This window comes from Hippichthys cyanospilos, chromosome 2 (genome assembly GCF_059441005.1).
Source record: "Hippichthys cyanospilos isolate Australia breed blue-spotted pipefish chromosome 2, RoL_Hcya_1.0, whole genome shotgun sequence".
Lineage (NCBI taxonomy): Eukaryota > Metazoa > Chordata > Actinopteri > Syngnathiformes > Syngnathidae > Hippichthys > Hippichthys cyanospilos.
In genome coordinates, this window is record NC_142370.1 from 14,201,563 (window position 1) to 14,211,850 (window position 10,288).

General features: G+C 38.8%; 1 protein-coding gene across 1 annotated transcript in view; it reads right to left on the bottom strand.

Annotated features, from left to right (window-relative positions):
• LOC148427481 (bone morphogenetic protein receptor type-2-like) overlaps positions 1 to 1,949 on the bottom strand; it is a 31,229-nt gene extending 29,280 nt beyond the window's left edge. The window contains exon 1 of the mRNA XM_088408010.1: positions 1,052 to 1,949. Coding sequence (XP_088264136.1) covers positions 1,052 to 1,226 — 175 coding nt within the window. The 5' untranslated portion in view covers positions 1,227 to 1,949. The remainder of the gene's footprint in view (positions 1 to 1,051) is intronic.
• Between the last annotated feature and the right edge of the window lie 8,339 nt (positions 1,950 to 10,288).

A 10,288-nucleotide genomic window follows, 5' to 3' on the forward strand; every position in this document is an offset into this window, starting at 1 on the left:
TGGACGAGAACACTAGCGAATAAGCGAATACGTGAAATACTTTAATTTTTGTTAGAACTCTTGGTACATGCATGATATCATAGCAACAGTTTCTAAAAAGTGTTGAGTATTGGGCGCAGGTTATCAGCACGCATGTTTTCCTGTGATTCTATTTTAAAAATAGTCCCTACATTTTACCCTCCTCTTGACATATCTCACGCATCTACTGAATATATGTTTCTGCTTGAAAGGAAACAGAGCTTAACTCAAAACCAGATGAATTATATAACCAAAATATTGAATCCCAAAACAATTATTTTGGATGGGGGTACACATCAAAATTGAAATATCAATACTTATATGATGTTTTTTTTTCAAGCTTATCAAGTAGTATCCTGATATTAAACATATCCTAAATGAATTAAACGGAATCCAAGAAAATGGTAAATGCTTGTAGTTAAACAAAATCTGAGAAATAATTAAAGCCTGCCTTATAAACTGTGTCAAGGGAAGTTTAAGAGCTAAATGAATGACAAATATATATATATATATATATATATATATATATATATATATATATATATATATATATATAGTCCCATCTTCCCACGCATTTTCGACAAACACTTCTCCTTCATCTCAGCGCAGCCCAGGCGAGTGAGTATCTTATCATGCTCAAGGTCTCACAGAAGCCTGGCCTCAACCCAGAGGCTAGAAAAAGGGGGGTTGGGGCACAACTTGGCAGGCAAGGCCTGCAGTCTGCTCAGCAGTGTTTTTCCAGGCCTTTGTACACAGAACGATTAAAAAAAAAGCCAGTGTGGGTATTTACTTCAGTGCTCAAGACGAGTTATCTGTGAAGGCTACTGGACAACGAGATGAACTCCACCTGAGTACTGCAGGATTCACAGAGGAGGCAGGCAGAAGGATGATATTTGAAGGGGATTTGATCAAATGAACACAGTGGGGCACTTAAAACCGGAACAGCACAGAGTGATGCCGAGTGACGTGCACTGCTGTAAATACATTAAATATTTACAATACAATAAATCTGTACACAGCCAAAGCCACTTACCAGCCACCGGAGTAAGGAGAAGAGCCAGGCAAAAGGTGAATTTTGCTAGACACTGCATTGTTGTAATTTGGCCCACCGGCATGATCATACAAATCGTCTTTGGTCTTTCACTTGGAGCAAATCCACACACTTGATGTACTTTCTGGTCCTTTTCTTTCTCTAAGCAAGTTAGCATCTAAATGCTCCTTTCTTCTGTCGTGGGGTCAGTACAATTCGTTGAAAGGCTCTTCCTTGCGTATAGCTATGCATCTGACGCTCGCCGTGCCGTAAACAACCCAATTTAACGCCGTCCCGTGATTGATTCTTGCAGAAAACCTATGCGATTAAGTTGCATAGCGTATAAAAAAAACATTTGCAAAAACAAGCCATCTCCGCAAGCTGGCATGCTAGCCATGGGACGCCAGTCTCCCGCTGTAAAAACGAAGCTAAAGACGAATAAATGTCACCTAAGATGACGCATATGCCATCCGATTATCCATACACCATTCTCCCGCGTGCGCCTGATTGTTTTGCCCACCGTCTGCTCGTCGGACAGGACGGTCCCATGTAATTACACGTTAGCCAATTCGCTTGGCGAAATGGCTAAATGCTATCGACGTTAGCCAACTGCTAGCGACTTCGCCCACCTCTTCTGCGTCCTAGCTTATTTTTGATCTAAACTAAACGACTGCTTCCAAAGCGGAAAGGCTTTTCTCCTTTTCAGCAACGACAAAAAAAGAAAGAAAAAAAAAGCACTAGCTAGCTTGCAAGCAGCGATGAGAGGGCAAGTATATCTCTGGAGCTGATCTTTCCCGGGGCGGTCGTCTGCACTCGTTTCTAGACGCTTTGGAACTCTGTTAGGCAGGCAGACAGACAGGCTGGGCGGATGGGAACGCCTCATTTATTTGCAGGCTTGTTTGGACCGCTCGTCTCCAGTATCGTGTTGCTGTGTGGGTTGGCGTCGGGAAGGCGGAGGGGGAGGAGTACAGTACAGTAGAACTGTGGCGAACGCGTGTGCCGCAGCGCCACTGTGCAGCAGACGGTGAGCACAACACCCTGAGCGGGCACCGCAGCTTGAAGAAGTACGGGTAATCCACATTGAAAAAACGCATCTCCGTATGCATGGAGGACCGAAAGTGCCAAAATTCAAAAAATAAATGAACAATAAATGTCCCATTCAATAAAAAAATTCAAAGTGTCATTAAAAAGTGTCATTAAATAATTAAATGTTTTAATATTTACTTAAATGTTTCACTAATAAAAATAAACTTTATTTATTAAGTTAATGACACATCCAATCCATTCTAAAGTCTGTCATTAATTAAATAAATGTTTCATTGATTAATTGTCATTCACTACTAAATGTTTCATTAAATAATTAAATGTGTCATCCATTAACTAAACGTTTTATTAATTCATAAAACGTTTTATTAATCAACTGTCATTCATTAAACAAATATTTCATTATTTAAAAATGTCATTCATGAACTAAATCTTTCATTAATTACATAAATGTGGCATTAGTTTAATACACTTTTTTAATTAATGAAACATTTAATTAATTAATTAAATATTCATTTAATGAATGACAATTTTAATTAATTAATGAAACATTTTATTATTTAATGACACTTTTATTTAATTATTGAATGGTATATTTATTTGTTGAATTCTGGCACTTTTGGTCCTCCATACACTGCAACAGTGTGTCATTTGTAAGTCAATCAATTAAAAAAAAGAGGTAGCAAAAAAACTTGCGGTTGCCGATTTGTATTCTAGGCACTGTATTCCCAGTTGTAAACCTTATAGCAGCTTGCAGATATCGTTTAAAAGGCACAAAGCTTTTAAGTGGCAGTCATAATTTAGTGATGAACAAAAAAGGTTTTAATTAAAAAAAAGACCCACTATATAATGTAATAACATGCAAATAAATGTGTTGTATCGCATCAACATTATTATTTTTAATACAAGGTCTAGTACAGGTCTAGTAATCACTAATTATAGTACATGGGGGGTGCCGCTCACACAGGAGGCTGCCATGTTTCGATGCCCTCTTTTAGCTACAGAAAGCCAAAGAAAGAAAATCACAAACGTAATACAAATTTGAACTGCGTTTTGGATGTTGCTTTCATCTTGTGTGCAGCCTAACGAGTTTTTGGTTTATGTGCCAATCGCAAATAAACCAGGAAGATCGGAAATTCAAGAAGGAGAAGGAAGAGTAGAAGGAGAAAAAGAAGGGGGCAGTAGATAGTTCGCTCCACGCAGAAAGCATTGGAAAGTATCACAACAATGGGACATTAGGTCAGTTTGGAGAGTTTGAATGACCATGATTATTCCATGCATTTGAAGTCAACCACCAAACACAAACATTACAATACAAGAGGTCACCTTGGCTCTATGGAGCTACCTGAGTATAAAATGGTTTGCAAAGTTAGATTTTCACAATGGTGTCTGTACTGTGCAGCGGTTGTGGCTTCCTTGTTGTCGTCCGCTGGTCTTTGCACCTTGAAGTGGTTTGTGCTTGCGCCTTGTTGTTATGTGCTGTCAACTCTCTTGTGCCTGGATTGCTGTCTTTGACGTTTCCCTGGCCTGTTTTCTACTTGACTGGTAGGAATGAATTCGTGCTTGCATTTATAAATGCAAATGAGTATATGCCTTACTTGTCCAAAATGAGTATACGCCTTACTTGTCCTTGTTGTGCTTGTTGAAAATAAATGTCCGTGCATCACGGTGAGAATGAACTGTCGACAGGGAGTCGCTTTTCGGCACAACAACTGGTCAAACACTCCAGGCCTGTGTGGCCTCACATATCAAGTCAAGGTAGATGAGCTAATACTTTAGCTCGCCTGATAAAGTGAGATTTAGCGGGTGCCCACAATTCTGGGCCGACTTCCTAAAGCATTGGTCCTGGAACTTCTAGAAAGTATGACTTGAAAACACAATGCTCTCCATAATTATTGCTACCTCATGTGAGGAGGTGTCTAAAAACATTTACCTTTTTATTGCAAAAGCATGCCATACTGAATTTGATGAAATTGTTGGCCAGACATAGTATCAAGCTCCTCCCATGGCCATCTCAGTCTCCAGACCTTAACCCCATTAGGAACTGATGGAGAAGGTGAGATGAGGAACCAGGTTGCTGGATGATTCCAAGACAAAAGAGGAATTGTCAAAGATCCCTCTGTCACGATGAGGCATGCCGGTTAGAGGAGTGCGGGATGCGGAACAGGCGGGACCCAAAAAATGCAGATCAGACAGGGGTAGGCTTACGTGGGGGTGATTTAATGACAAAAAGGGCTGGGTTGAAAGAAACGAAAAATACAAGTTACAAACCAAATCGCTAAACTGAAACTACCGAAGGGCAACAAGGGACGGGAGGCAGCACGGGAGTGACCGGTACCAGGAGCGTGAGACGAGGCAGCGGGGGAACGACGAACAATGACCCGACAAGGGATGCGTCAAAACACTGGGGCTTAAGTACTAACAGAACTAATTAAGATGCAAGACACCTGGGGACAACAATGGGCGGGCAAACTTACTGGAGGGAACACGCGGGCGACAGGTGAGGTTAATTAGTGATGGCACACGAGGGGAACACCGAGGACCTATAACTGAAACTATACAACCCAAACCCCACAACAAAAAACAGATCATGACACCCTCTTTCTGTCTTCTTCCACTTTGTGAAACTGAATAATCAAGATTAGGTGCCTTTTAGGGGGCTAATGCTCCAAATTTTTAAAATCAAGTGTGGGTTAATTGTGGTACACATGATTTGATGTAGTATAATTTTTATTATCTTAAAAAAAAAAAAAAAAAACAACAACATAATTTTCTGGTGGGAATGGGCTTTCACACAAAATGTTTTAGTCGTGGGGTTGTGTACTTTCATGTTTGACAAAACTTCAAAATTAAAATAAAAGCAAATTAGTTGAAGAATTACACGGAACATATAGCAACATTACATACAATGATATTTTATTCATAAATTGGCTAATCAATAGGGAGGGACAAGATTTTAAAAAATCATTTTAAGAAGTGCTCAGGCGCAATTAGAACTACATATTGTGAGCAAAATATAGGAAATACATCAAAATGTGATTCATGAAGTTTCAGGCCGACGCTAGCAAAATGCAAATTCAATATTTACACTGTACAGCCTCAGCGTGATACGTGTAAAATATTCAAGCATATGTTAAATACTAAAATTCCAGCAGGTGGCAATGTAAGATTGTAATTCACACAGGAAGCAACCGTCTGTTCATTGGGGAACTGTTGTACTGCTATATATATATCGAATGGCTCAATGCCTGTATTAAACGTTTCACGCCACAGATTCCAATCCAAACCGTGTCTGTTCTATTTAGGATGGCACTGCCAGCCTCTGTGTATAATCTGAAAATCTGATGAGTGGTTGTCAGTAGGCAATACAGAAAAAGCATGGCTTCAGCTCTACCTGAGGCAATGCCAGCTAACAAACATTCACCACACTCACCAAGGGCAAGTGACACACTAATGCACTCACATTTATTCAGTTGGTCTTGCAACAACAAATGTTAGACAGAAACCCCTGACTAATGTAATAACCTTATCTGTCCATCAATTTCAAAGACCGTATCCTTAAGTAGTCACTGTGACTTTGTATCCAGGGTCACAGATGGCAGAGCCAGGTTGAGAGGCAGAATACACCTCTGACCAAAGGTCACCAACCTTTTTGAAACGGAGTTACAGTACTTTGGCGACTGGTTAATGTGAAGCGCTAGCAGTTTGCTATACCATGGAGCCCACTGGTACCATGTTGATAAACCTCTACCCTTGATTTTTTTTTTTTTTTTTAATGTCTGGTACGTGTGGCTTGTAAATTGAACGTTGAGCAGGAAATAAGCTTCATTTATGGTGTGATAATAGCCTTCCCAAGTAATAAATACAAACAAAGATTTTTCAGTTTATTTTTATATTGATGCATTTTTACCCATCAGCATTTGATAACTGTTTTAAGTGTTGTTGTGTCCCTTTTATATTCATGATGAATAAGCAAGAACTGCATTAGTGTAACCGTGTTGTAGATTCAAGTATAAACAATAAAGAAGATGTTGTAAAGTAAAACAAGGGAAAACAGTTTCGTTTTGAACACAGCACCAGTATGTGTGCAAATGTGTGTTGAGTGGCACTACTGCTGTGAGTTTATATCTCAGGGGTCATATTCAATAATGGATAAATTCATGGTAGGTGTTCAGGCTATTTTAAACTTCTCTTCCATTTCATTGGGTGTTATACTATAACCACTCAAGAGTCCATTAATTATGAATACATGCAACCACCCAATGATAAATCATCTACAAATAATGGGCCCTCTAAGAGGTACATTCATAACCAGATTTGCAGTATAATTTAAATCTGCAGCCTGTGGATTTAGCTGCAGTGCATTCAAAGCAGGCATTTTGGAAACCACCTTTTACTATGATGTACATCAATGATTGCTGGCTGTAACTTGATTTATAATTTCACTTCTGTTGGACCAGTAGTGGTCCTCAGTGTTTTTCAATGATGTATCCCCTGCAAAATATTTGTTTCAGTCAAGTACCCCCAAACCAGTAAAAAACATTTTTAGGATGAAAAAAATGTCTTAAAACAGAGTGTTGAGACAGAGTGCAAAGACTGATTCTTTAAGGTTTGGAGCTACATTTGTAGTGATAGCGCTAGGCTTTAGCAACTCAGGTGGACAGCGTATATCATATCATCTGTTATATTTCTGGCCCATCTGCCAGAAAATTATGTCACTAATGGCGTATCTTTATAAAACTAAGAGACACTATGACACAATAAAGCAATCTGTGGCTTTATTTTCCATAACATTCGCTCTTCTTTTGACAAACAAACTTATGTTTGTCCTATGGCATTACAAAGCATTAAATTAAACTTGCTGATACCTGCGGAAACACTTTTAAAATCTCATGTATCCTCCTGGGTACAACTACTGCCTTAGATGATGTCAATCATCCATCATTCCATTCTCTTGACCGCTCACAAGGGTCAGGAGCATGCTGGAGCCGATCCCAACTGTCCTTTGGCAGTGGGCGGTGAACCCCCTGAACTGATAGCCAGCCAATCGCAGGGCACATAGCGATAAACAACCTTTAACAACCAAAAACACACCAGTGGACAATTTAGAGTGCGCAATAAACTTACCATGCGTGTTATTTTGGCTTGTGGGAGGAAATCATTGACCACTCCACACCTTAAGGATTTGGGCTGATCAGAGTATAAAATAACTGGAAGAAATAATCTGCGGATTTGCATGTTCTAGTATTAGTACCCCACAGCGTGTCTGGGTCATTAGGCAGGAGCATAGATAACCCATGTCACAGACTTGTATTAAAATCCACCGTGTGTGTCGTCATCTTAGATGTGTCTCTCCTCACACTGTCATAGGCATACTGAGGACTCTGCATTTATGTGTGAAAAGTAGTTTATTTTGATTATCATGCTGGCTTTTATGTGCCCCTTGTGCACATGACAGTTGTGTCTAATTTGTGGTGGGTAAGTCACAACAAAAAAATTAAATGAATGACTGAATGAATGAATTTTTATTTCATAACAAGATTATAAAATAAAAACAAGAACAAACAATGCTGTTCGAAAAGGAGTAGGAGGAAGCTTAAACTTATCATGTCCTACCTTTATCCATCACTTTCAATTGAAAATATTCACTGATAACTTCTATTGTAATGCAAAATATTCACCAGTAACCCCAAGCATTACTTGCAATTTTTTATTTGGAAATCAATAAAAATAGATAACATCGTGCCACAAAACCATAGTAAAAGAAAAGAAACATACAAAACAACAAAGGAAAAAACAACAACAGCAAAAACCAAACAAACAAAACAAATATTTACTGTAGAGCCTAGATGATTAATCTTTCCGTTTTTGGTAATTCATAATTATCATTTTTTTATATTTTTTTTTAATAGTGGAATATTTCTGCTTTCCTTCATTTTATCTTCAAATCCATTACACAAAGTTACTCCATAGAATGATATACGCTTGCATCTGAGATTGGTGCGGGCATATGCCTTATTAACTGATTAACTCAGTTAACCTTGACTCTTTCAATAAATAGTTTCTGAATATACTCTGGGAAGTTTTGAGTTTTTGCTTGATACATTATCAGCACCATTCTAAATTTAAATACATACATTCATGGACTTTCATCCATCCATCCACATTCTTAGCCGCTTATTCTCATTAGCGTTGCAGTCGCGGTGGAGCCTAACCCAGCTGTCTTCGGGCAGCTAGCGGGGCACATCCTGAGCTGGCTGTCAGGGCACGCATAGACGAAGAAACCCAACAAACACGCCTCATGGAGTATATATATGGAGTGTCCAATATACCTACCATACATATGTTCGGAAACATGGGCGGTAAACGGACTTCGAGGGACAAACTTCAGATGCACGGGAAGAAGATGCAAACTCCACATGGGAAAGCTGGACCCAAAATAGAACATGCGACTTCTGCACCATGGGGCCGATGTGCTATCCACTCGTTCACCGTGCTCAGCATTGCAGCATTTCCACACCTGGCAACTTTCCTTCCATTCCCACAGGGGTATGACTATCAGTATGAGCCAGCCGCCTGGCACCAACAGGACTTTTAACATCTTCCGTGCTTCAAAGTGATAAGGAGCAACATTTGACCTTCAGACAAATCTTTCAGTCTGTGAACAGGTTTTAAAGGACCATTGGAGCAAGACATTTCTAATATTTATCTTGCATGGTGGCAGGCAGTTTCTGGAGGCACCATGGGCTGCACTACCAGTGCGTGTCTATTGGAGGGGCTGCACTCTCCTCTGGACCTAATGCTTGACAATTATTTTGTCGTTAATGGAGCCGAATGACCTTCTCTGCTGGACTAACATAACCTGACATCATTATCATAATTATATTAAAACTCCATTTCAATTCAATTTAAAATTTAAAATTTCAATTTTAAATGTATATATATATATATATATATATATATATATATATATATATATATATATATATATATATATATATATATATACACACACACACACACACATATATATGATTCTCCATATACTGTTCTCTTTGGGTCATATTATATCCATTTGGTTATGCTCATTCCAGTGTTGCAGTTTGAGGTGAGAGTTTTTATCAAATCTGAATTCAGATAACTTGTGTCGCCAGCTTGTATAAAATTTGCCTGAGGCCTTCAGAATAAACACTGCGGGCGTCTGTGCACTGTAAGTGAACGGGCACATATATTTAACAATTCATGACAGAAAGAAGACTGGATTTTGTGTTAAAATAAGTTTTAGGGGACAACTGTTTGAGTGCAAGCATTTTATTTCTCTTGTGAACAGTCTTCAAGAAAAATTAAGAGGCTGGAGTAAATTTGAGCTGTTTACTGTTGTCTTCAATCTCTGAAGGTTATATTTTGTAAAACTGAAACAATACAAATATATAGTACATAGTACAATTATAATACACCCTTATTCACAATAAAACCAAATAAACTAAACATTTATACATGAATTGTGCTAACAAACACACTTGTCACATGAAAGAAAATCAAAACACAAGTCACAAGTGATGCTTTCACGAGCCCAAACAGCATGTGGAAGTTACTGTATGAAAACACTGCAGATGTGAAGCAGCTGGAAACACGAAAACTAGTGTGTTGTTCAGTTGACGTCGTCACTGCCCCGTGCGCCGGTGGTGTCATGTGACTAAATCAATCTTTGGTAACACAGCTTGGAACTAACTGAAATTAGACCAGTTACTCAAAAATGAAGAAGGCAAAACAATGCAAACACTAGACAACTCTTACAGGGTATGGCAAGTTCATTATTTCAGGTGTGAATGTGAAAAAGGGACTTCACAGCTGTTTCAGCGTGTGAACACATTCGGTTGGTGATTAGGTTTCTGTTGGCCTCTGTGTGTCAAAATTCCTTCCTCCTCAAATTAAAAAAAATATTCCTCACCAATGAGTGCTCTGTAGCATAGGTAATTGTGCAGTGCTTTCTAGCTAATATAATGTCACTTCCGGTATCCCCTAGTGGTGGTTAGAGTAACTACACCTGCAGTTGGGATGCGTAAGTAAAACCGAGTTTTCAATCTAACTGTGCCTGACACCTTCCTAGAAGTGACATTTATGAATTGCAAAACATAATGAAAATATGAATTTTAACAGGCCCTCTTAAATACTTGCTCTCTGACCTTTAAATAA